This window comes from Bos grunniens, chromosome 10, assembly GCF_055505025.1.
Source record: "Bos grunniens cultivar Pamir isolate PY7600 chromosome 10, Bosgru_T2T1.0, whole genome shotgun sequence".
Classification (NCBI taxonomy): Eukaryota; Metazoa; Chordata; class Mammalia; order Artiodactyla; family Bovidae; genus Bos; species Bos grunniens.
The window spans coordinates 100,664,928-100,691,678 of NC_141174.1; the positions used below are offsets into that span (position 1 = coordinate 100,664,928).

The window sequence follows — 26,751 nt, forward strand, 5'->3', positions numbered from 1 at the left end:
GCCAGCACATTTGGAAAACTCAGCAGTGGCCACAGGACTGGAAAAGGTCAGTTTTCATTCCAATCCCAAAGAAAGGCAATGTCAAAGAATGCTCAAACTACCGCACAATTGCACTCATCTCACACGCTAGTAAAGTAATGCTCAAAATTCTCCAAGCCAGGCTTCAGCAATATGTGAACCGTGAACTTCCTGATGTTCAAGCTGGTTTTAGAAAAGGCAGAGGAACCAGAGATCAAATTGCCAACATCTGCTGGATCATGGAAAAAGCAAGAGAGTTCCAGAAAAACATCTATTTCTGGTTTATTGACTATGCCAAAGCCTTTGACTGTGTGGATCACAATAAACTGTGGAAAATTCTGAAAGAGATGGGAATACCAGACCACCTGATCTGCCTCTTGAGAAATCTATATGCAGGTCAGGAAGCAACAGTTAGAACTTGACATGGAACAACAGACTGGTTCCAAATAGGAAAAGGAGTTCATCACGGCTGTATATTGTCACCCTGCTTATTTAACTTATATGCAGAGTACATCATGAATAACGCTGGACTGGAAGAAACACAAGCTGGAATCAAGATTGCCAGGAGAAATATCAATAACCTCAGATATGCAGATAACACCATCCTTATGGCAGAAAGTGAAGAGGAACTAAAAAGCCTCTTGATCAAAGTGAAAGTGGAGAGTGAAAAAGTTGGCTTAAAGCTCAACATTCACAAAACAAAGATCATGGCATCCAGTCCCATCACTTCATGGGAAATAGATGGAGAAACAGTGGAAACAGGGTCAGACTTTATTTTTGGGGGCTCCAAAATCACTGCAGATGGTGACTGCAGCCATGAAATTAAAAGACGCTTACTCCTTGGAAGGAAAGTTATGACCAACCTAGATAGCATATTCAAAAGCAGAGACATTACTTTGCCAACAAAGGTCCGTCTAGTCAAGGCTATGGTTTTTCCTGTGGTCATGTATGGATGTGAGAGTTGGACTGTGAAGAAAGCTGAGCGCCGAAGAATTGATGCTTTTGAACTGTGGTGTTGGAGAAGACTCTTGAGAGTCCCTTGGACTGCAAGGAGATCCAACCAGTCCATTCTGAAGGAGATCAGCCCTGGGATTTCTTTGGAAGGAATGATGCTAAAGCTGAAACTCCAGTACTTTGGCCACCTCATGCGAAGAGTTGACTCATTGGAAAAGACTCTGATGCTGGGAGGGATTGGGGGCAGGAGGAGAAGGGGACGACAGAGGATGAGATGGCTGGATGGCATCACTGACTCGATGGACGTGAGTCTGAGTGAACTCCGGGAGTTGGTGATGGACAGGGAGGCCTGGCATGCTGCTATTCATGGGGTCGCAGAGAGTCGGACATGACTGAGCGACTGAACTGAACTGAACTGAACTGAACAGATACACACCTGGGGCTTTCCAGGTGGTGCCAGTGGTAAGAATCCACCTGCCAGTGCTGGAGATTCAGGAGACACGGGTTTGATCCCTGGGTCAGGAAGATTCCCTGAAGAAGGAAATGGCAGTATTCTTTCCTAGAAAAGTCAATGGACAGAGAAACCTGGCAGGCTGCAGTCCATGGTGTTGCAAAGAGTCAGTCAAGATGAAAGATAAATAGATAATAGTTAACTAATACAGAGTCAAAATCTGGAAGAAGGCAACTTGAAGTCTCTATTTACCCCCACTTATTGTGAATATTCAAATGATGAGTTGTGCAAATATTACTGTGCTTGTTTTAAGAGGTATCACCCTAAACCTGGCCAGGGATATTGCATAATGGATCATTTATATACCATACTACCTTGCTAGAATCTGAAAGATTTTGAACCTTCAAACACATCTAGCCCCACCTGAAGGTGAATCTATATTCACTTCTAAAATACCTTTCCTGATTAACCGATCCACCTCAGTATGTAAGAAACATCATTTCTTATAAGGATGTGTGTACCTCTTAAAATCTCCACTATATAACCCAGTACTTATTTATGAATTGTATTGAATGTTGTCTTTATAAGTAAATATTTGTCTTTCCACCTAAAACTTAAATTTCTTTTAACTCTTTAAACTTCTCTTAACTATAAAGCAAACTCTATTACTCATATTAAACCTAAACTGGCATTTCTCATGACATTACCATTTTTAACTGAGAGGGTTAGTAAAATATTAAGACAGAAAACTTGCTTCTGTCTCTTTCATCCCCTCCTCCAGTTTGCCACCTAGGACCGCACTTGTCAGCATGGGGACTTTTCTGAATCATATTGGGGTACAATAATTTTAAAAACTCGGGTTTTTAAACATGATTTACACGTTCTGTATAATGTTCAGTTTGTAACTTTTTAAAGTGTGGATACATAGAGGGATAAATAGGAAATATAAGAATTGATTATTCGGGGGGCTTTTTTACTTACAGTATTTAAAAATTCAACAGTATGGATGTAAAATTATGTAAATTTCATTCAAATGCTTATGAATCAAATCATTATTGAACAAAAGACTTGTGGCTGTGTAATTACTATTTTATGCATTTGATAGAATTAAATATACCCATACTTTTTGTTTGAAGGAAAAAAAGGCTAGAGTCTTCCCTCGATTTCATCATCCCTACCAGAAATCCTAAGTGCTACTGGGTACACAAGCTCTGAATAAATTCTTATAAAAGTGAGTTCACAAATCTATACTTAAAATTACAGACACACAGCACTGGTCCAGACCACCATACACCCTCACACTCAAAACCTATTTATCTTCAAATAACTACCCCAGAACATTATGTAAAAACACTGTCTGAAAGAAAAAGAAGCCGGTTCCCTGAGGAATTCTGGAAAATTTGCACAACCTCAGAGTGCCCTTGTAAACAGCAGCAGATGCATGAAATAATCGTTATCGGGGGGAAGATCTATTAGCCTCCTGATGACTGGCCCATCTGAAACCTTTCAACGAAAGAGCAATTTTACCTTTTTGCTTTCCTCTCTTGCACCCTCCCTCAGGCAATAAGAAGGGTCACTAATCAGTTTTTAATTTTCTTTCCTGGAGAGATACCAGAATAGAGCTGTAAGAATTCAAGGTAAAGACTTTACAAACAGAAACCAAGGAAAAACTCTGAGTGATACGAGCTCTAAAACAATGACCATAACCATACATTATTCTAAGCCTTTTAAATAAACAAGCATCTTTCAGAAAGTTAAAACAAATAAAATGCAATGCAGTTAGTATCATTCTGAAAAAAAATTCCACATAAGCAAACTCCCAAATTGGGAGGGGAAAAAAAAAAAGATTATTTGAGACAAAAGAGTCTCTCCCTCATATAATCTACCCAGAAAGAGTTGCACAAATCCAAATGCCGAGACTGCAGAAGGCACTCAAGCCAGATGCGGGCCTAGAAGGACCTGATTTAAGGAGGAGAGGGAGGAAACGGGAAGGGTTGGCAGCATGAGAGGAGACGAGATTGGCAGCAAACCTAAAGGATTTTCAATCAGTTCTGACCTCTTCCCCCATAATCAGCTCCCAGCTGTTCCTTGCAGACTGCAAAGAAACTGAGGGCGGGTGAGCACTGAGAAATCAGCAGACAGGAAACCAAAGACAGGGCTCCAGGACCACGGACTGGGCTCTGGCAAATCACTGCCCCTCACTGGGTCCCTGTCCCCTCAGCTGTCCAATGGGAGGGCTGCATTAGATGACTTGAAATGCCCGTGCCTAGTCTGCCTTCCTAGGGTAAGTGAAAGTCAGTCTGTTGTAATGCATGCCATCTCTCCCACATCCTCCCCTGCTTGTCTGCTGCACTTGGGGGCAGGCATCGCAGGGCTGCATTATCTGAGGACGTACGACCACAGTCAGGTTTGGGGCAGAGAACCAGACGTGAACTACCGGGCAAAAGAATGAGTGACTGGCAGAAAAAGCAATAACACGTAGCAACCAGTTTGTGTGAAAGATTTTGTCACCCACAGCTGTGGCATTATCTAGATTCTAGACACTTGAGATTTTCTTCACAGAGGAAACTGCCTGTAGCCTGCATATCTACTGGGATTTGTGAAGTGTTTGAATCAGTTCAGTTCAGTCGCTCAGTTGTGTCTGACTCTTTGTGACTCCATGGACTGCAGCATGCGAGGCCTCCCTGTCCATCACCAACTACCGGAGATTACTCAAATTCATGTCCATTGAGTCAGTGATGCCACCCAACCATCTCATCCTCTGTCGTCCCCTTCTCCTCTCTCCTTCAATCTTTCCCAGCATCAGGGTCTTTTCCAATGAGTCAGTTCTTCACATCAGGTGGCCAAAGTATTGGAGTTTCAGCTTCAGCATCAGTCCTTCCAATTTACATTCAGGACTGATTCCATTAGGATGGACTGGTTGGATATCCTTGCAGTCCAAGGGACTCTCAAGAGTCTTCTCCAACACCACAGTTCAAAACCATCAATTATTCAGCACTGGGCTTTCTTCACAGTCCAACTCTCACATCTATACATGGCTACTGGAAAAACCATAGCTTTGACTAGATGGACCTTTGTTGGCAAAGTAATGTCTCTGCTATTTAATATGCTGTCTAGGTTAGTCATAGCTTTCCTTCCAAGGAGTAAGCATCTTTTAATTTTATGGCTGCAGCCACCATCTGCAGTGATTTTGGAGCCCCCAAAAATAAAGTCTCTCACTGTTTCCACTGTCTCCCCATCTATTTGTCACGAAGTGATGGGACCAGATGCCATGATCTTCGTTTTCTGAGTGTTGAGTTTTAAGCCAACTTTTTCACTCTCCTCTTTCACTTTCATCAAGAGGCTCTTTAGTTCTTCTTTGCTTTCCGCCATAAGGATGGTGTCTCTCCCTGCAATCCTGATTCCACCTTGTGCTTCATCCAGCCCAGCTTTTCTCATGATGTACTCTGCATACAAGTTAAATAAGCAGGATTCCTAGTGTGATTTCGGGTTAAAACCTAGAGAGCAACTGTGGCTTCATGGAACTGGACTAACATCCCCTATGGTGTGATATTACGCCAGTTTCAGTACCACTAAGATGTGCTACCACTTCCCTCAGCCATAGGGGACGTTAGTCCAGTTCCATGAAGCCACAGTTGCTCTCCAGGTTTTAACCTGCAATCACACTAGGAATCCTGGAAGTTCAAGGCTGAAAGAAAGCCATGAGGATGGGAGAGGGTATGGGTGTTCAGAAATGATGATCTTCCAGCCATCTACATCACTTTCCCAGGGGGAGAGCACTGCACGTTCCACTGCTCAGGACCAATATCTAGCAATTTCTCAGTGTGTTGCAAGGTAATAGATGAAATCCACATACCTAGTTAAATGACCTTAACTTTCCTAACACACTACACCCTTAACTACCAAGACTGACAAAGTTATTCATAAAACATATGCTAATACTCTTCTCCAGCCCTCCATCAAGTAATTTACAGAAAGAGTCTGGAAGAACCAAAGGCAAATCCTTCACACAACATGAACAGCAACATTCAAAGCTTATGCAGAAAAGATTTTGGAAATCTAAATAGTCAACAACCAAGGTTTCAAGTTACAAAAGCAACAACAGCATGACTAAAACAATCCTCCTATCAATCCTTCTTCAAATATGATGAATATTTACTGAGCACCACCACGTGCCTGCCATTCTTCTAAGCTCCTGTGGATTTAAAAGTGGATAAAATATACAATATTTTACTGCCACCAGGAAGTTTACAGGAAATTTTGCTCAAAATATTAAATGTCAAATTTGTTTTAACTGGGAGTGCTTTCTCTGCTGAATTATACACATCTATCCTACCAAGGAATTAGTAAAAATAAATAAGAGGTATAGATAGGTATGTCAAGGGAATAGAATTGGGAGTCCAGAAATTAACCTTTAATTTATTGTCAATTGATTTTTGATAACTAAAAAAATTACTTTTTTCAACAAATGAGCTAGGACAACTGGATATCCACATGCAAAAGAATGAAGAAAAGATCATAGCCCTAAGTGTAAGAGTTGAAGCCATAAAACTCCTAGAAAAAAAAAAACAGAAGTAAATCTTCATAACATTTGAGTAAGTAATGGTCACTCAAATATGACCCCCAAAACACAGGAAACAAAAGGAAAGATAATAGGACTCATCAAAATTTAAAACTTTTGTATATGAAAGAACATTGTCAAGAAAAAATTTTTAGATCCCACAGAATAGGAGAAAACATTTCCAAATCAAGTATCTGACAGAAAAAAAAACAAACTTGCCATGGGGTCAAGAAGAGCTGGACACGACTGGACAACTGAGCAACAACGTACTAAACACACACAGCAAACACTTAACATAAAAAGAAAAATAACTCAGCATTTTTAATTGACAAACTAAAGATACTTCTCCAAAGAAGATATACAAATGGCCAACAAACATATGAAAAGATGCTCACATCACTAATTTTCAGGAAAATGCAAATCAAAATGACAGTGAGACACCATTTCACACCCAAAAGGTTAGTAATAATCAAAAAGATTAAAGCAAGTGTTGGTGAGAACATGGGGCAAATTGGACCCCGTAGACATTGCTGGGCTTCCCTGTGGCTCAGATGGTAAAGATCTGCCTGCGATACAGGAGATCTGGTTCGATCTCTGGCTCAGGAAGATCCCCAGGAAAAGGGAATGGAAACCCAAGGATTCTAGCCTGGAGAATCCCATGGACAGAAAAGCCTGGTGAGCTACAGTCCAGAGGGTCACAGAGTCACACACGGCTGAGCAACTACCACTTTCACTTTCAGACGCTGCTGGTGGGAATGTAAAATGGTGCAGCTACTGCGGAAAACAGTTTGCAAGTTCCTCAAACTATTAATTGCTGCTGCTGCTGCTGCTGCTGCTGCTAAGTCGCTTCAGTCGTGTCCGACTCTGTGCGATCCAGCAATTTCACTCTTAGGCATATATGCAAGAGAAACTAAAACATTATGTTCACATAAAGACTTGTACATGAATCTTCATAGCAAAATTATTTGTAATAGCCAAAATCCATCACTGATGAATGGACAAATATGGCATATCTATGCAATGGACTATTATTCAGCAATAATACGGCATGAAATACTGATACATACATTATAAGTGAATGCAAGGTGAAGAAAGCCAGGCACAAAAGACCACATATTATATGAATCCATTTATAAGGAATGTCCAGAATATGCAAATCTACAGAGACAGAAAGATGAGTGGTTGCCTAGCTGGAGCTGGTAGGAGGGCCGGGAGGAAAGGAGGTGTGACTGCTAATAAGAGTTCTTTCGGAGTGATGAAATGTTCTAAAATTCATTTTGATGAAGGTTGCACAACTCTGTAAATACATGAAAAACCACTGAATTACACACCTTAAATGGGTGAATTATAAGGTATGTGATATACATCTCCATAAAACTGTTTTTAAAAATTAAATAAGAAATTAGAAGTCAAGCAGGGACACGTGTACCCAGGGAACCTAGAAAGTATCAAGGTGAAAAGATGTCATTCCTTCTCAGATTCATTGCTTCTATCAATCTGGAAGTACCTTTCCTTATTCAGATTAATTCAGCCAGTCCACAATCATTCATTGATTCCTCAGGAACTCAGCTTGACCTGGGGATCCCATAAAAGAGATATAGTCCCCTCCCTCAAGGCTTTCTATGTCTATCACAACAGCTCCCACTCATTCAGCATGGGGCTAAGGGTTATGCACAGTACTCAGGATAAGGTGGAGAATTTGATCCTCATTTTTTAGAACTGGAAGCTGACTCTGAGGGTAGTGACTTGGCCGTGGTTACAGTACTAACACATGGAAGCGAGACCTGAAGCAAGAGTTATCTATGACCAAGACTCACGCCCTCATCATCTTCTGATATTGCTCCCAGGGTGAGGTGGGCAGGAACGTACAGAAACTCCTGCAATGAAATGCAGGCTTAATTCAGATTAGGAGAGAGCCTTCAGAGAAAGTGGCACCTGAGCAGAACCCTGCTTGATGAGAACGGGGACTTCACTGAAGAGGAGGTGGGATGAGGCTTTCCAAGCAGAAAAAGACCAGGATGAAAGGGAAGGTAGAGAATTCAGACTAGAAAGCAGCTTGGCTTGGCCAGAATCCACAACAAGGATATGGCAGGTGGTGGGAGTAAGGTCAGATAGACGTGGGGTCCCATCATGAAGGGCCGGGGTGCAGCCCTCATGCTCAGGAATATAAACTAAGCCAAAGAGATTGAGAAGCTACAGCAGCCGTCCAGCTGAGAACTGACAGCAATCTAGACCAGGGCAGAAGGCATCAGAGGAGGGGAGAAGAGTCGAACCTGGAACATACTGAAGTGGTAGAATTCCAATGTCTGGAAGGATGTGGAAATTTAAGGAGAGCCCAGGTGCCAAAATCCTGACAATCCTGACCACCTTCCCTCCTGCCTGAACCCCTTCCCCTTTCCCTTAGGAAAGAATTCCACCCCTACCCAGCCCCAAGCAGAGCCTGTCACCCTGAAGGTGACCCCATCGCCACTGTGGTTCAAGAATGGCCACAAGACTCTTTGCTATAAGACACAAGGGCAAGTCTGCTGGTGAACTTCGGGAGAAGGAGTCTTCCCTCCTACAACAGAGCCTGCCTCCACTCCCATCTCACATAGTGGCACGTACAAGTATCATCTCTAGAACCATTTACCCATCTGCTACCACCTGCATATGACCCTGATTCCCAGTATGACAGGGCACAGAAGAGATGAAGAGAAACTGGGAACCTGATCTGAGCAAACAAATCTCATGTTAAAAGAATCTGCAATGAAATCTCTGTAACCAAGAATCAAAGCATCTTAACTGATCAAGACCAAGTGCAGCCTCATTCACCAAACTAGGCAGCGCCAGAAGACAGAGTCTGGAGGGAAAAGAAGGGCTGAGACATCTACTGTGACCTCCAGCAGGCAGTCAGAAACTCAAGCCAGATAAGAGACAGGAAATCTCACTAGGGGTACAAATGCAAAGTTTCAGCATCCCAGTGGTAGCTGAGGCAATGTGAGTAAAAATACAGAGATCTGAAAAATCACTGGTATCTATGGATATTGAACCACTGTTTCCCTACTTCTAACAACCAACCCATCCATGCCTCTCAGGGATCTAGCACCACTTTGGGCTGGATTGCGGGGTAAGATATCCTAAAGTGGAATTTGGGCGGGAGAGGCAAGTCATAGATCATACATAATGACAGCTATCATTTTAGGGGGCTTCCCAGGTGACGCTAGTGGTAAAGAACTCGCCTGCCAACACGAGCACCTTTTAGGCTATGTGCCTAAAATTCTTTTCTCAAATTTGTGGTCATTCCATGAGGCAGTTTTCCCACCCTACAGCTCACAGATGAGGAAAGAAGAGTCCTGTGGTCCATCACAAGATCAGTTATTTCAGGATTTAAACACAGGGCAGGGTAGGGGAAGCGGGGAGACCAAAAATGACCACACAGCACCCCAGTTAGTAGGATGGTTCCAGTACAAAGTGGGAGCAGTGAGAATGGTGGATAAAAACCAATTTTGACAAGTGACAAGGCAGGAGAGGCTCCAAGATTGCTTCTCAAACACAGCTCTAAACGAAGGGCAAGGTGGGACCCGAGTGTTTAAAAACTCAAACAGGGGGGCTTCTCTGGTGGTCCAGTGGCTAAGACTGCACTCGCAAGGCAGGGGCCCAGGTTCCATCCCCAGTCAGGGAACTAGATCCCACATGCAGCAACTAAAGATCCTGAGTGCCACAACGAAGACCCAGCACAGCCACATGTTACATTTTTTGGGGGGCGCGGGGTGGGGGGGGATTTTCTTTAAATAAAAAAAAAAAAACTCACAGTCTCCATGGGCTAGCTCAGGAGCTTGACCCCCAACTCACATCACTGTTCGTACACAAAGATGTATTCTAAACAAGGTTTTTTTTTTATAAGATTTTTTTTAAATTTTATTTTATTTAACTTTACAATATTGTATTAGTTTTGCCATATATCAAAATGAATCCGCCACAGGTATACATGTGTTCTCCATCCTGAACCCTCCTCCCTCTGCCCTCCCCATACCATCCCTCTGGGTCGTCCCAGTGCACCAGCCCCAAGCATCCAGTATCGTGCATCGAACCTGGACTGGCAACTCGTTTCATATATGATATTATACATATTTCAATGCCATTCTCCCAAATCATCCCACCCTCTCCCTCTCCCACAGAGTCCAAAAGACAAGGTACTCTTTCAGCAACCTCCGGGAGCTGAAATGAGCCTTGTTTGGCTCATTCCTCCTCTGACATCTGACCTTTCAGTCACTGTTCATAGGGTCTAGCGCTCAGCACCTTTCAGGTCTCCTGGCCTGCATTCATCTCCACTTGGCACATCAGTATCCTTGAAAACAAATTTCTCACCCATTTGGAAACCGCTGCCAGGCCCCCTCTTGACTTCAGTGAATTACTTGCAAGAGCCATCTCAGCCTCTGGGGACTCAGCAAGAGTGTTCAGTTACAGAGAAATGGATTAACAATAGGCGGCACTAAGGAAAAGTGACCATCTCACTTTAAAAAAGAAAAAAAAATAAAACAGGAAATACATGGTTCAGAGGGCAAGGAATGCAATCCACATTTCTGAGAACGGTACAGACTCTCCAAACTGTGGTTATAGGCTCTGAGTCACAAACTAAACCGGCTGGTCGCTGACCTTAACACACCTAGTCTAGATCCAAACGAGTGATAACAGGGGCCTGGTTACATTTAATATACGAGACTTAGAAACAAATCTTGTGACACAGGAGCAAATGGCAGTTACTCTTACCACCCAAAGCAGGCTGCAGGAGCATTAAGGACGAGCTTTACGTGTGGCTAAAATATCAGAGACAAAGCTCGGCCAAAGAAGGTGGAGTGCGTGCATGCTTAGTTGCTCAGTCGTGTCCGACTCTTCGCGACCCTAGGGACTGTAGTCCACCAGGCTCCTCTGTCCACGGGATTTTCCAGGCAAGAATACTGAAGTGGGTTGCCATTCCCTTCTCTAAGGGATTTTTGCAACCCAGGGATTGAACCCTGGTCTCCTGCATTGCAGGCAGATACTTTACCACCTGAGCCACCAGGGAAGCTGAAGGGTTATGGCAAATCTGACATCTGACTGGTCCTGTTTATAACAGGCCTGCAGAAAAATCCATGGTGCATCAGAATGAAAAACATCATTTGTCATAAAAAACCAGTATTTAACTTTGACCCTGTCTTCTCCATTATGCCTCAGAGAAGTGTCAGATGAGGTTTATGCAGCTTTAGCAGTAAAATTGGCAGTACAGCAAGATTAAAAATTATACCAATGGTCCCCAATTGTGTAAGTCCACACTATGAAACCAACTGACACTGTTCTCCAATGGTTTAAAGAATCAGAGACAAGGGAAGAAAAGCAACTAAAGTGTGAGGTTCTGTTATCCCATCTTGAAACAGGCCCTTCTTCCAAAAGACTCTTAAGCTGTAAGGGGAAAGTTACACTGCTAAAAAAGAGAGAGGAAAGATTCAGTAGTTAGTTCTGTAACACAAAAATGGTATAACTCATGTTTTCTGAAATAGCTGCTCCTCAGCTAGATCTTCAGTGTCCTGCACGCGGTCAGTTCACTGCACCATCTCATTTTCTACCCACTATCAATGTAAAAATTAGAGTACCTTGGCAACAGGATTTCTCACAGAAGATTCACTTTATTCTAGGATCTTTTCAAGTTAAAATAAAATGGCAAAGGAATCTCATTATCCACAAGATTTTCAACATGGCCTGTTGGGCCTATTCCAGTAGTAATACTCCATTCATTCTCCTATTCAAATTACAGCGAATACGCATCTATTACACGTGTACAGCTCTAGCTGCTGGGGATCACAGGTAAGGGCTCTCAGGCTTCGGTGGGAGAGAGAGGCATCTAGAAATGATGCTTGCAGTGAGATAAGTGCTATACCAGGATGTGTGCAAGGCACAGACAAGCACTTAGCTTTGCCAGGGCAAACTGCCTTAAAGGCTTTCTAACAGATGGGATGCTCAGTTTAAGTCTTAAAGGATGAGTTCAGATGAGTGTGTGGCTAAGGAAAGGCAAAAGGGTACCACTCAGCAGCAATCCCAAGCATAAGGCGCAAGAAAGTCAGGTATGTTTGGAAGACTGAGCAGTTCTACCCACAGAGTAAGTCATTTGGGTACACAGAACTGCTGAAGGTCTAGGTCAGGTAGAATGTTAACTTAAACAATGATGGTTGGACTTTATATGCAAACAGGAAGGAAGCACTCAAAGGAAAAGAGGACAAGGAAAGGAGGAGGAAGAATCTAGACCAACAATTTCTGAGTGTTTATCACATGCAAGGCACCATGAATTCATGAAGTGGGTATTATTTTGTTTGCATTTTACAGATGGGGAAATTGAGATTCAGAGAAGAAAAGTAACTTTCTGAAGGCCTCACATCTAATAAGTAATCAGTGGAATCAATATGTAAATCTAGTGGTCTGATGCTACAGCCCATGCTTTTCATCAATCCAGTATACTGCCCGCTAGTCTAAGAATATTAAGCAAGTTACAGATACAGATTTCCTATTGTTTTCACTAACCTATGAGGCATATAACTCTCTTTCAAAAGAGAAAAAAGAAGGCATCTGAAAGTTAGTCTGCATACAGTGTAGAAGGTTGGGTACCAAATACAGAAGAAAAAGGGAAGCTGCTACCCTCCATGACAGTGGTTTTCACCTGAGGGTGATTTCACCTATCAGACATTTGGCAACATCTGGGGGTATTTTTCCTTCTTACAACTTAGGCAAGCGGTGTGACTGGCATCTCCTGGGTAGAGGCTACAATTACACCTAATTATCCTACAATGGAGCAGACAGCATCCCACAACAAAGAACCATCTGGCCCCACGAAGATACAACCTGACATGAACCACTGAACAAAAGATGAGTTTCCCAACTCATTTTATAATAAAAATAAACAACCACTGTCCATATATCTAATGGAAAGTCGAGTCTGAACTTCTGACCCTGCAACTTAGATTTAATTTTATCACCATCTGCTATGGTCTAAATGTTTGGGTCCTCCTGAAATTCGTATGTTGGAAACTTAAGCCCCAAAGTGACGGTCTTTAGGAGGTGTGGCCTTTGGGATTAGTACCTTTAAAAAAAAAAAAGGCCAACTGAGCTCCCTAGCCCCTTCTGCCACATGAAGACATAACAAGTTTTCAACCTGGAAGAGGGCTCTCACTCAACCATGCTGGAAGCCCTGATCTCAGACCTCCAGCCTCTAGAACTATGAGAAATACATTTCTCTTGTTTATAAGCCACCCAGTCTGTAGTGTTTTGTTATAGCAGCCTGAATAGATTAAGATACCACCCATGCTCAAAAACAACAAAAGCTGTGTATCAGTTTAAATTTAGTTCAAAGTTCAGTTCAGTCGCTCAGTCGTGTCCGACCCTTGGTGACTCCATGGACTGCAACACACCAGGCCTCCCTGTCCATCACCAACTCCTGGAGTTGATTCAAACTCATGTCCATTGTGTCAGTGATGCCATCCAACCATCTCATTCTCCGTCATCCCCTTCTCCTCCTGCCCTCAATCTTTCCCAGCATCAGGGTCTTTTCAAAGGCGTCAGCTCTTCGCATCAGGTGGCCAAAGTATTGGAGTTTCAGCTTCAACATCAGTCCTGCCAATGAACATTGAGGATTGATCTCCTTTAGAATGGACTGGTTGGATCTTCTTGCAGTCCAAGGGACTCTCAAGAGTCTTCTCCAACACCATGGTTCAAAAGCATCAATTCTTCCACGCTCAGCTTTCTCTATAGTCCAACTCGAACATCCATACTGACTACTGGAAATTAACTTAAAGTCAGTTTAAGCTTAATATTATAGAATTCAAGGACAATTAACAGGGCAGCAAAAAGTGTGATCTAGTATCAACCAAGAAAAGTGTAAGCCCCTAGAAAAGGATAGCTAGTCATTATCTGCTAAAGGTAACAAACAATGCTTTCCCCATTAAATTGCTTTTAAATCACTTTAAAACCATGGATAATAAATGGCATTTTTAATCATTTTTTTTTCATGGAAAAAGTCTTGTAAAATTGAGGGGGCAGTTAAGTCTAAAAGTATAACATGGTATCTACAGGGGATAAGGCTATAGTATATAACTGAAATTTGCTGAAAGAGTAGATCTCAAGTGTTTTCAATAAGAAAGAAAGGTGTAAGAGGTGCATGTGTTAACAATGGTGAGATGTGGGAAGCCTTTCACAATATATACAGGTATTATATCATCAAGTTGTACTCCTTAAACATGTTACAAATTCATTTGTCAATTATACCTCAATAAAGCTGGAAAAAATACTTTCAATCTTTTTTTTTTAATTTTTGAGGGAGAATTTATGTAGTAGTTCATCTTAAACAGTTACGGCACAGATACCACATTTGAGGTTTAGAAACCTAGACGCAGTGTGAAAGAGGTGTACTACCCCAGTCACCTGTAACTTACTAACCAGTCAAGACCCATAGTCAATCTTATATTACCCCAGAAATGCTTATAACCCAGAAATGCTTATACCCCAGAAATGCTGGGGTACAATTACTTGCTTAAACCTATGTTTAGAAGGTCCCTGACTGTGTACCTTATGTCGTTGCTATTAAAAGATATAGCTATATGTAAATATAATACGATTTGCAAAAAACTACTGCTTTTCCCTTTTTCTCAGTCTTCTTAGATGTTTTATTTACCAATCTAAATAGAGTATAAGAAACAATTGTTGGTAAGACAGATGCATATAATTCAAGTCCCCAAGTTCTGCTTTTCTAACTTACTAGGAAGTTTCTGATCAAAGTATCAAAACTGATTCATAATATTCCCTCAGGAACCTCAGGATGATTCAGAAAGTAACTTCATTTAAAAGTTAATGGATGGGTTTAACTGTGTGAATTGGATGGTATATCTCAGTAAAGCATGTTTTTTTAAGTTAAAGGAAATTCCATCTTACTGTCACATTGGTTTCATTAATTTAGTCAAATACACTGAGGGAAAAACAAGCACCTCAGTATTTATTACATTACTACTCAGAGGACTAAAATCTTGCTGAAATGAAAATACTGATCTAGTTCACATTTGCAGCAGCAATTTTGTGAACTAAATCACAAAACCTCATGATTTTTTTTTCCCTAAAAATCTTTTGCTAATCAAATGACAAGTAATAAAAGTAGTCTGAGTCACATTCAAGTTTTGCTTTCCAAGAGAACAAAAAGAAAGATTTCTACCTCCCCCAGCACAGAAAATTACAAAGGACAAAATGAAAGTTTTCCTGAACAAACACTGCTCAAAAAACTAAGAGACCAACCACAGCAGAAATTCCTACTAAAATAAACAACAGAGATAGCAGCAGAGAACAAACAGCTAAAAGCTATTGTGTGGCTCGACACACAACCAATAGCATTCAGTTTATATAAACTTGGGTTTTTAAATCTTGGATAGGGCTCAAACTCCAATCTGCACGCAAAAGACTTTCTGTTTGACAAGGTAAGGTTACCTCTAAAGTAAGTTAAGAACGCAAACAGCTATTTCTTATTAGTATGAATATGACACCGGGTTTTATTTTTCTAATTATTTTTGAAACAGAAAACTATTTTCCATTTAAATGCTACGCATCTTAACAAGGGGCTTCCCTGGTGGCTCAGACAGTAAAGCGTCTGCCTGCAATGCAGGAGACTCGGGTTCAAACCCCGGGTCGGGAAGATCCCCTGAAGAAGGAAATGGCGCCCCACTCCAGGACTCTTGCCTGGAAAATCCCATGGGTGGAGGAGCCTGGTAGGCTACAGACCATGGGGTTGCAGAGTCAGGCAGGACTGAGCAACTTCACTTTCACTTGAATCTGAAGATATAAGACGTTTAACTATTGTCTTCAGGCTGAAATGCTTCCCATGGGAACAAATATGTAGATTTTTTTGCCTAAAGTCAAGGAAAAACTTTGATCGGAGTTGCAGGAAAAAATCACTTATAACTAACTTTTCAATGAGTAACTTGGTGTTTAAACAAATCCACAGTGTTTTTCAAAATAGTACAGAGGGGGAAAAAATGTTTTACAAAGCTTATTTCTATGCCTTCTACTTAAATTTACTACAACTAATCTTTTTAATTTATAAAGCATTATTATAATGGTAATGCAAGCAAATTATTAAATGTTTAGGAATTAGTAAAATTCCTCCCATTAAGGGTTAAAATATGTAGTTTTAACACAAGATTAGATGTCTTCATCTAAGATAGAATGTGAAAAAGGGTCATCTCAAAATAAATATTAGAAAATACTTTTGAAAAAAATTCTATTTCAATTTCAGGGGAAAATGTCATATGCTTAGCTAACTTTAGTTAGCGATAATCAAAATTATCAAGAGTACTATTCTGGAAGGAAAACACTATAATAGTAGTTATTGGGTATTGACTTCGTAGTAAATTGTTTACTATTTCATTTACAAACTAAAGTAGGAGTTAAAGAAAATGCCAAGTATGTATAAAAAAATAATATACACAAACATAATACTCATTCAGTGTTTGAATATCATGTAAGATGCTGTTCATACATTATATCATTTGTAAGCACATATGTGTGTGTTTAATTTAGTACATACCATTAGCAGATTGGAGAACGAAATGGCAAACCACGCCAGTATTCTTGCCTGGAGAATCCCACAGACAGAGGAGCCTGGTGGGCTACAGTCCACGGGGTTGCAAAGACTCAGATACGACTGAGTTGCTGAGCACGCGGGCACAAGCAGATAGGTGCTTAACACATGCATTTTATGGTAGCATAGTAGCTACAGATAATGTGGTTAACTTCAGCAGACATCTGTGTTACACATATGGCCATCAAAATAACTGTGGCGTGCTTCGTGACATTGAAAGAGGGCATGGCTGCTGCAAAATGATTACTTTCAACAAAGGCATGCCTAAATTATTGTTTAGTTAAATGGCATATATCCAAAATAACAGCATTATAAAGTTGTGAATGCCTTTGAATCACTCACCTATTTGTAAAACCAGATAAGCACCATCAGGTTATAAAAAGTAATTATGGATCAGGATTTTTGATTCATGTTTCTTTGACAATATTATTCCATTTGATCCCAAGTCTTGGCTGCTCTCTTGACAGAATAATGTACAAGCTCCACAGCTGACAGGAATAGGGCTTTCATGATAAAATAGGAAGCTCACATACCAGATGACTTTGGACTTCAGAAAGATTGCTTTGTTGTTTTAGTATCAGATCATGAGTTATCTTTCTCTAATTGTTTCAAAGCCAAAGAGAATCTATATGTTATCAAAAATGTATGATGTTTTGGGGAGTGTTGCCTATTTTATTTGAACAGTACCCCAAAGAATGTTACATCATCTTGTAAGTTCTTTCCCTGATTTCATGTTGGGGGGGGGGGGGGCGGGGCGGGGAATGGGAGTTGGAACATAAAGAGCTAAAAGTATACAATGAACACTTGCCCAGAGAGTCTTTTATTGACGTTAAAAGGAAACACTGAGAATCTGATTGACTTTTGCTTATTACAATTACAGGGCAAATAATATTCAAAACAATTTCCCAAAGGGTTAACTTTATTTTGTGGCTTTAACTGATCATTTTTACCTCCTTTCTCTAACCAAAAAAAAAAAAAAAAAAGACAGCTGTAAAATCAGAATTCTGTACACCAAGAATGATTCAAAGCTGAAACTTCTGACAGAGAACAGTTACTCTAGTGTGTATTAAGCTATGTTAAAAACTAACTCACACAAGGAAACGCCCAGAGTCTACGCCACTAGGATTAAATTCTGAGATGACAAGACAAGGACAACACAATTGGCAGCCCTCACTTTATTTTTCAGACGGCCTGCTGTATGAGAGAGAGGCGGGGGAAGGGCGATCTCCCCTCCTCAGACTCAGCAGCGGAGGTATCTGAAATGCCGAAGTGATTTTAAACTGAAGGAGAAAGAGAAAACAACAAAACACTCGGGACTGCGATCATCTCTAGGTAGCTACCTTACTGCGAGACAAAAACCAGCGCGCAGGCGCTTCCTTCAGGTTGTCAACCGTAAACACGAGCCCATCAAAATTAAGGAAGTGGATGTCTGCAAGCTCCCATAGCCTTTTTGTTTGGGTTCTTCAGGTTAATAGAGGTAATTGCATTTTAATGACCTACTAAGAGACACAAAGTTATTACCTCGTTTGGAGAGATGTTTACTTAAACATGGGGCGAAAACCAGGTTGCTTTCGGAAAAGGAAATTATTTTCCGGCCAAACGTAACATTACCCAACCACAAACACAGGCGACACAATCACAACCACCTAATACATGCGTTTCAACGAATGAGCTATTTTCCTTTCCCAGTAATCCTATCAAGGAAAAAACAGTCGTTCAACAAAGCCGAGGATCGCCTGTATACTCAGTTCTGCGCCTCTCTGAGAGCTCTGGGGGCCTTAGCTGCTTTGGGAGGAGAACGAGGTAGGGAAGAGTTTTGGGTCTGTTTCAGGACGGTGGGTTGCAGCTGAGAGCTGGTGCATGGACGATCCTGCCAGACGTCAAACTTACTCTCTTTTATGAAGGACTCAAAGTTAACTCGGCCTGACACGTCCACCCCGCACCTGAGCGCGGGGGTTAGCTGCCGCGCCTTCCCACCGTGCGGAGACGCCCCGCCGCCGCCCCGCCCGGGTGACAGCGCTGGGACAAAGCCGCGGACCCCCTCGCTCTCCCGGCTGCGCAGCCCCTCCCCCGGCACACGCCCCCGACCCGTGCCTACCTTGATGCCCTGTTGCTGGGTGGTGAGAGTTAACTTGGATTCATTCAGCAGCAAAACTTCGCAATAGAATTCTTCCGGAACCGCGCAGAAACAGCCCATGTCGGCTGTGGCGGGCCTCAGCCAGCGGAGAAAGCTGCGAGCCAGCCGCTGAGCCACCCCCTGCCCTCAAACGCGAGGCATGAACGGACTGTCGGCGCCGCGGCGAGGCCGAAAGCACCAGTCACCGGCGGGGTCCGGAGCGGCGCGGACGGAAGGTAAGGAGGGCGGGGAAGCCCGGGAAAGCGTCAGCGCCCGGGAGCGGCCGGGGAAGCGCCGGCGGAACTGGGCGCGGAGGGCGGCGGCGAGTCCCCGCGCATCCTGCGGCTCCGGCTCCTCCGAAGGCGGGGGCGCCGCGGCCCCTCCCGCAGCCCTGTGGACGAGAAAAGTCGCCTGTCAAAGGGGTCAAGGGGCAAGAAAAGAAACGGACGAGAGCTCCGGGCCCACCTCGGACTTGGAAGCCCCTAGAAGCCCTGCGGCCCCCTCCACCTACGCCCGCCGGAGCGCAGAAGCAACGCACCGGCCTCCCCTCCGCCTCCGGGGTCCCCAGAGGGCGCGCGTTTCCAGCTCCGACCCCACCCCGCAGCCCCCGATTCGGTTCGCCGACCCGGGAGCACTCGGCTGTTCCTTTGTGTCAGGGGTGCCCCCACCACGTCCCGGCCCACCGCAGGGGCAGTGGCGAGGGTCGTCCCTCAGTCCACTACCACCGCCGCCTCCCCAGCCCACCCGCACCGAGAAGCCGGAAAAGGGTCCGAAAGGGTTTCGGGCTCCTTACCGCGACCGGCGAGTGGAGGTCAGCTCGTCGGGGGGCGCAGCTCCCGTCTGGGGATCCCCGAGTTCATCACGGGTCTATGCGTGGCCAACTTGAAGCTCTCCCTCCGAGAGCCCCCTGCCCGGGCGGCGGAGTGCTGCTCCTCCAGGAAATTCAGAGAAGCCGGCGGTCGGGAGGCTGGTGGGCGGAGGAGCCGGCGGCCCGGCTAGGAACGCGGCCAGCGGGCGAGCGGGGTGTGCCCCGGGGCGCGCCAGGCCGCGGCGGCTCCCGGGAAAGTTATCTCGGCGGTGCGAGGGGGGGCGCCCCGGGCAGGAGCCGCCCAGGTGCAGCTGGGCCGGGCCTGGGTGTCTGCGAAAGGCCCGGGAGCCAAGCCCGGACCCAGTGGCCGCGAAGGGGGCGCCCCTTCTGGGGCGGGGTCTCGGCTGGGGATGGAGGGCGGAGCAGAGATGGTCAAATGGCGAGGTGCTGGAAGGTCCTCACGGGAACCGCGCGGCGCGGGAGCGGTCCGCCTCGCGGCCCCGGGCCCGAGCTCTCTTCGCTGTATCGGTTTCCCGGGGAGATCTGAGGCGTGCTCTAGGAAGGGGCAGGGCGCGGCTCCGCGCGGACCCCGGCGCTCGAGGCTCCCAGTCCCACGCCCTCCGCGCCTCTGGCTCTGTCCAGGACGGGCAGGCACAACAGCTCCGAGGCTGCAGTGCCCCCTGGTGGGCACTCCTGTCCGTGCACAAGCAACCAAGGCTGGGCTGCGGGTGAAACGGGGCTCCCGCTGGCCTTCTGAGCAGGTGCAATCTGCGCTCTCCAGATGGGAACCAGAAGTGAGTTAATACAAGTGGAAGTTAGAGGAAACACTAGGGAGAGCGCCGGGCATGGTTGCGGCAGGCCTGCCAGAAAGTTTCTCTACTTTACACCGAGTATTAGAAAGAGTGAGAGTTTGCGCGTCAGACAGTTTTGAGCTTTCTCCTCTACCACTTTTAAGGTACGGAGCCCAAGTGTGAACAATTTACTTAAAGCCTAGGGCGTTACTAGTTTGAAGAAAAAAAACAAAAACCTGGCATCCTCAGCACAGTAAAATGGAAATACACAATGCAACTTTGGAAGGAATTTCCTCCCATAGTGATTTGCTACAAAGAACCTTCTGTAGAAAGCCTCTCTGTAAACATGAATTAGCACAACCCCCAAAGAGCAATAAATCCACTATATGTGGTGTGAACTTAACCTAAAGCTAAGAATCAAACCCTGTTTTTTCTTTCAAGCTCACTGTCCAATTGAAGCAGGTTTGAGTTTCTAACCAAATTGTGTGTCCAGCTTTGGACTGCACTGACAAAGTTTTGCCTCCCATGAGCTGACATCTTATTATTCTAGATTTTAGTGTATTTTCTTGTGGAAGCTTTTCTGTCATATAATATTCCTCACCCAAATTACCAAATATGATTGAAAGATTGATTCTTTGCGACAATATCCAGTAGAGCACCTAAGCTTGAAAAAGCTGGCTTAAAACTCAACATTCAGAAAACTAAGATCATGGCATCTGGTCTCATCACTTCATGGCAAATAGATAGGGAAACAATGGAAACAATGACAGACTTTATTTTCTTGGGTTCCAAAATCACTGTAGATGGTGACTGTAGCCATGAAATTAAAAGATGCTTGCTCCTTGGAAGGAAAACTATGACCAACCTAGACAGCATATTAAAAAGCAGAGGCATTACTCTGCCGACAAAGGCCTGTCTATGGTTTTGACAAAGTCAAAGCTATGGTTTTTCCAGTACTCATGTATGGATGTGAAAGTTGGACTGTAATGAAAGCTGAGCACTGAAGAATTGATGCAACCTGCCCCTTCCTGGACCACACCTCCAGTTCTCCCTGGGGAAACCGATAAAGCGAGCAGAGGCCCAGAACCACAAGACTATCCACTCATGTGCCCTGCAGTTCCTATGGACCTTCCCACACCTGGCCATTTTGAACTGTGGTGTTTGAGAAGACTCTTGAGAGTCCCTTGGACTGCAAGGAAATCCAACCAGTCCATCCTAAAGGAAATCAATCCTGAATATTCATTGGAAGGACTGATGTTGAAGCTGAAACTCCAATACTTTGGCCACCTGATGCGAAGAGCTAACTCATTGGAAAAGACCCTGATGCTGGGAAAGATTGAAGGTAGAAGGATAAGGTGACAACAGAGGATAAGAAGGTTGTATGGCATCACTGATTGGATGGACATGGGTTTGAGCAAGCTCTGGGAGTTGGTGATGGTGAGGGAGGCTTGGCGTGCTGCAGCCATGGGGTCACAAAGAGTCGGACACGACTGAGCAACTGAACTAAACTGAACTGAAACTTGAAAAAACAAAAGATAAATCCCAAATGTAATTATCTGTTTGCTGGGTTTGAGTTTACTGCCATCGGTTTTATGTTCTTTGGTATTGTGGTTTTGTTTGCTTTACCTCCAGTGGTAATGGAAAAGCTAGCTTTTTGGAGTGGGACAGAGTTCTGTTCTAGGCTCCTCACAAGGGAAAGTTCAAAGCTGTGGAGTCCTGTACATATGACAGCCTTTTTTGGATGAGGCATTTTCTTTTCCATTTCTTTATCAAAATGGAGAAAAGAAAATCCACTTAACACAGAGTTGCCAGGAGAGAGTAGAAGTGCCACAGGTTTTCTTTGTCTAATAGCCTATTGAGCTACTGAAATGAAGTAGGGTACTGGGTGGCCTTCCCAGGAACAGTCACCACCCTCGTGTCCCCTTGCCTCTTGTTTATAGAAAGGCTTTAGCCTCCTAGGCCTTCCAGGTTCCAAAGGGAAAATTTAATCAGAGAACTGAGAAAATGCAGAAACACAAGAAAACAGTCAAGTGAGACAAAAGAATAGTACTTTAGCCAGGAGACCAAGTCAAGGACTTTTAGTTCCTCCTTGAGGGCTATAGATAATGTTCTGAGCCATATCCTTGAGTTGTTTTTAGTTCAGTTCAGTTCAGTTGCTCAGTCATGTCTGACGCTTTGCGAACCCATGAACTGCAGCACGCCAGGCCTCCCTGTCTATCACCAACTCCTGGAGTTCACTCAAACTCATGTCCATCGAATCGGTGATGCCATCCAGCCATCTCATCCTCTGTCATCCCCTTCTCTTCCTGCCCCCAATCCCTCCCAGCATCAGAGTCTTTTCCAATGAGGCAACTCTTCACATGAGGTGGCCAAAGTACTGGAGTTTCAGCTTTAGCATCATTCCTTCCAAAGAACACCCAGGACCTATCTCCTTTAGAATGGACTGGTTGGATCTCCTTGCAGTCCAAGGGACTCTCAAGAATCTTCTCTAACACCACAGTTCAAAAGCATCAATTTTTTGGCGCTCAGCTTTCTTCACAGTCCAACTGTCACATCCATACATGACCACAGGAAAAACCATAGCCTTGACTAGACGAACCTTTGTTGGCAAAGTAATGTCTCTGCTTTTGAATATGCTATCTAGGTTGGTCTTAACTTTCCTTCCAAGGAGTAAGCGTCTTTTAATTTCATGGCTGCAGTCACCATCTGCAGTGATTTTGGAGCCCCCAGAAATAAAGTCTGACAATGTTTCCATTGTTTCCCCCTCTATTTCCCATGAAGTGATGGGACCAGATGCCACGATCTTTGTTTTCTGAATGTTGAGCTTTAAGCCCCCTTTTTCACTCTCTTCTTTCACTTTGATCAAGAGGCTTTTTAGTTCCTCTTCACTTTCTGCCATAAGGGTGGTGTCATCTGCATATCTGAGGTTATTGATATTTCTCCCGGCAATCTTGATTGAGTTGCTTTAAAGATACTAAAATTCCTACAGGGTGGAAGAAGTTAACTGCTGACCACTAGCATTTAGACTCCAGACCAGTTAGAATCAGAAGGTTTATGATGTTAATTTTTGAAACGCCACCCTGTTACTTCACCACTAACTAATCAGCAGGAGGTCTGCCTTCTCCCTCACCTAGTCTTTATAAAAATCCTTCCCTGAAAGCCACTGGGGAGTGTAGGACTTGAGTATGAGCCGCTGGTTCTCCGAACCTTGTCCTTATGTTGAGTGCCTTGCAATAAAACACCAAACTTTCCTTCACCACCAACCAATCAGGAGATTGGCTTTACTTTGGCCAGGCTAGCAGACTCAAATTTGGTCCAGAAATACTATAACTGGCACACAGTAAACTGTATATTTAGAGTACACAATCTGTAAGTTTTAACTTATGTATATGTGAAACCATCATCATGGTCGAGCTAGTAAACCTGTCTATTACCCTCTAGGGTTTACTTCTGTATCTTTGTAATCTCTCCCTCTCACTCCTCACCACACCTCACCTCCCAGACAATCTCAGATTGTTCTGTCACAATCGGCTATTGACATTCTCTAGAATTTTATATAAATGGAATAATAGTGCCAACTCTTTTCTTTTCGGTCTGCTTTAGTTCCCTTAGCATAATTTTTTGATATTTATCCATGTTGTTGTGTATATCAATGGTTTGTTCGTTTGTATTACTCAGTAGTATTGCTTTGAACTTGTGTATTCCACAATTTGCTTATGCATTCATTTATGTGATTTCTAGATTTTTACTATTACAAATAATATAAATAGGACAAATCCTGCTGTGAGGACTGTACTACTCAGCCCCAGCTGCCAAAACAAAAGGTTACAGGCTGGGTGGCTCCAACAACAGACTGTTATTTCCTCCAGTTCTGAATGACAGAAGAGTAAAATCGGGATGCCTGCATGACTCCTTTCTGGTGAAACCCCTACCCTTACTTACAGGTGACTGCCACCCCACGGCATGCTCCCATCATCTCTTCCTTATGAGGAGCTACTGGGGAGAGCATGAGCTCTGTGCATCTTCTCTCACAAAAACACTAAACTTGTTCGATCAGAGTCCCACCCATGTGACCCTTTTAACCTTAAGTACCTCCTTATAGGTTCTATCTCCTCATACAGTTATCTTAGGGGTTAGAGCATCAGCATATAAATTTGGGCTTCCCTGGTGGCTTAGCTGGTAAAGAATCTGCCTGCAATGCAGGAGACCTGGGTTCAATCCCTGGATTGGGAAGACCCCATGGAGAAGGTAAAGGCTACCCACTCCAGTATTCTGGCCTGGAGAATTCCATGGACTATATAGTCCATGGGGTCACAAAGAATTGGACACAACTTTCACTTTCATATAAATCTGGAGGAGACAGAATTCAGTCTATAGCAAGGATCCATGTTTTTGTATGGACATGTGCTTTTAGTTCTTTTGAAATAAAAAAGAGCGGAATCACTGGACCAGAAGATAGACAGATGGCAAATAAGCACATGAAAATATGCTCAATGCTACTTGTCATTAGGAAAGTGAAATTCAGATCAGAAATTGATCTGAACCGTAGCAGGCATTGGTGAGGGTGGGGGACAATTTGTGTTTCCATACACTGCTGGTGTGAATATTAAGATGGAATCACCTTTGGTAATGTCTCCAAAATTTGAACATATACTGTCTACAGGATTTTGGAGGAAAATTTTCTCTGTCTATCCAGAGATACAAATTAACAAGATACTACTGAAACATATTTTTCTCCCCAGGAAAATCATATAGATTTTCAACATGTGCATAACATAATACACTCTATTTAAAGCCTCGTGTCAAAACCTTTGATCTCTCTTCAGAGATTTTTAGGAAAATATTTGCTTTGGTCAAGATGACATTCTGTCATAATAAGCCCATGTAGATGAGTCAAATGACAAACAAATTCAGAGTAGATATAATTTTACAGAAATATGTAGACCATCTGCGATGGACTGCAGGAATCTCATCCTGGAAGAAGCAGCTTCACTGTACATTAAACAGGCCCCCACCCTTTGCTGAAACATGCACTTCAAAATGCCAGACACCACATTCTGTTTAAAGCTCCATATTCCCTTCAGGAAGATGTATTTAAACAATTCATGTCTTCTGTCATCTTTTTATAATTTTACATTTTCCAAACTTCAGAAAGTTAACTAATTTGAAAAAAGAAAAAACACCTTTAAAACATTGACATGCATAATTTAATTACTTAAACCCCTGAAGGCTATGCGGAAGAACCAGGAGGAAGACTTGTTAAAATACAGATGCTGGCCCCGCCCCTAGAGTTTTGAATTCGGTAGGTCTGAAATGGGACCCGAGGAACTGCATCTCTCACAGGTTCCCTGGGGCTGCTGATGGTGCTGGGTGGGAACTACACTGTGAGAATCACTGCTTTAGAATCTACCTCTCAAAAAAATAATCAAAGTTATTTCTAATTACCTATGAATAATTTTTTAAAAGGGGACAGTTCATTCTTTACCAGCAGCTCCCTCTTATTCTACCTCATACATCAAAATAATGCCATTCAGAAAAAAAAGAGTATTGAAGACCCTGCTAAGCAGGTTACATCACAAAGAGTAGTTTTTAAGGAAGGGAGAGCTTCCTGTTGAGTTTCATCACAGTACCTACCACCTAGTCTATTTGGATACCCTCTTCATTTAATTGTAAGATATTGAATATATAATAACATGCTATATAGTAAGTCCTCTTGCTTATCTATTTATGTATGGTAGTTTGTTATTTGTTAATTCCATATGGTTAATTTGTCTGTCCCGCCCTCCCTCCTTCTCCCTTTTAGTAACCATAAGTTTGTTTTCTATGTCTGTGAGTCTCTGTTTTGTATATAAATTAATTTGTATTATTTTTTGTATTCTACATACAAGTGATATCACATAGTATTTGTCTTTCTCTGTGTGATTTAATTCTCTAAACAATATTCTCTAGGTCCATCCATGTTGCTACAAAGGGCAATACTTCATTTTTTATGACTGAGTAGTATTCCACTGTGTGTGTGTGTGTGTGTGTGTGTGTGTGTGTGTGTGTGTGTGACATCTTCTTAAGCCAGTTATCTGTTGATGGGCACTTGGGCTGTTTCCAAGTCTTGTCTGTGGTAAATATGCTGCATGAACATTGGGCTGCATGGATCTTTTTGAATTAGTTTTCATCCTTTCTGACTGTATGCCCAGGAATGGGATTTTAGGGCCATCCGGTAGCTCTACTTTTAGTTTTTCGAGGAACCTCCATAGGTTTTCCATAGTGGCTATACCAGTTAGTGTCCTCACAGTGTAAAAGCGTTTCCTTTTCTCCACACCCTCTTTAGCATCTATTATTTGTAGACCTTTTGATGATAGCCATTCTGACCAGTGTGAGGTGGGTACCTCATTATAGTTTGATTTGCATTTCTCTTTTCATTAGTGATGTTG

The 26,751-nt window shown here is 43.2% G+C and overlaps 2 protein-coding genes across 11 annotated transcripts in view; one reads left to right on the forward strand and one right to left on the reverse strand.

Annotated features, from left to right (window-relative positions):
* Nucleotides 1-18,847, reverse strand: part of EPB41L4A (erythrocyte membrane protein band 4.1 like 4A) — a 293,459-nt gene extending 274,612 nt beyond the window's left edge. For 5 of the 9 annotated variants that reach the window (XM_086323334.1, XM_086323332.1, XM_086323331.1 and 2 more), the window contains exon 1: nt 18,707-18,841. In XM_086323334.1, coding sequence (XP_086179460.1) covers nt 18,707-18,805 — 99 coding nt within the window. In that variant the 5' untranslated portion in view covers nt 18,806-18,841. Of the gene's footprint in view, nt 1-18,706 lie in introns of all 9 variants that reach the window. The other 4 variants (XM_086323340.1, XM_086323337.1, XM_086323333.1 and 1 more) reach the window with 2 other exon arrangements.
* The window catches only part of APC (APC regulator of Wnt signaling pathway), a 351,744-nt gene continuing 343,813 nt past the window's right edge, over nt 18,821-26,751 (forward strand). For both annotated transcript variants that reach the window (XM_086323303.1, XM_086323316.1), the window contains exon 1: nt 18,821-18,960. The gene's annotated coding sequence lies outside the window, so the exon portion shown is untranslated. The remainder of the gene's footprint in view (nt 18,961-26,751) is intronic.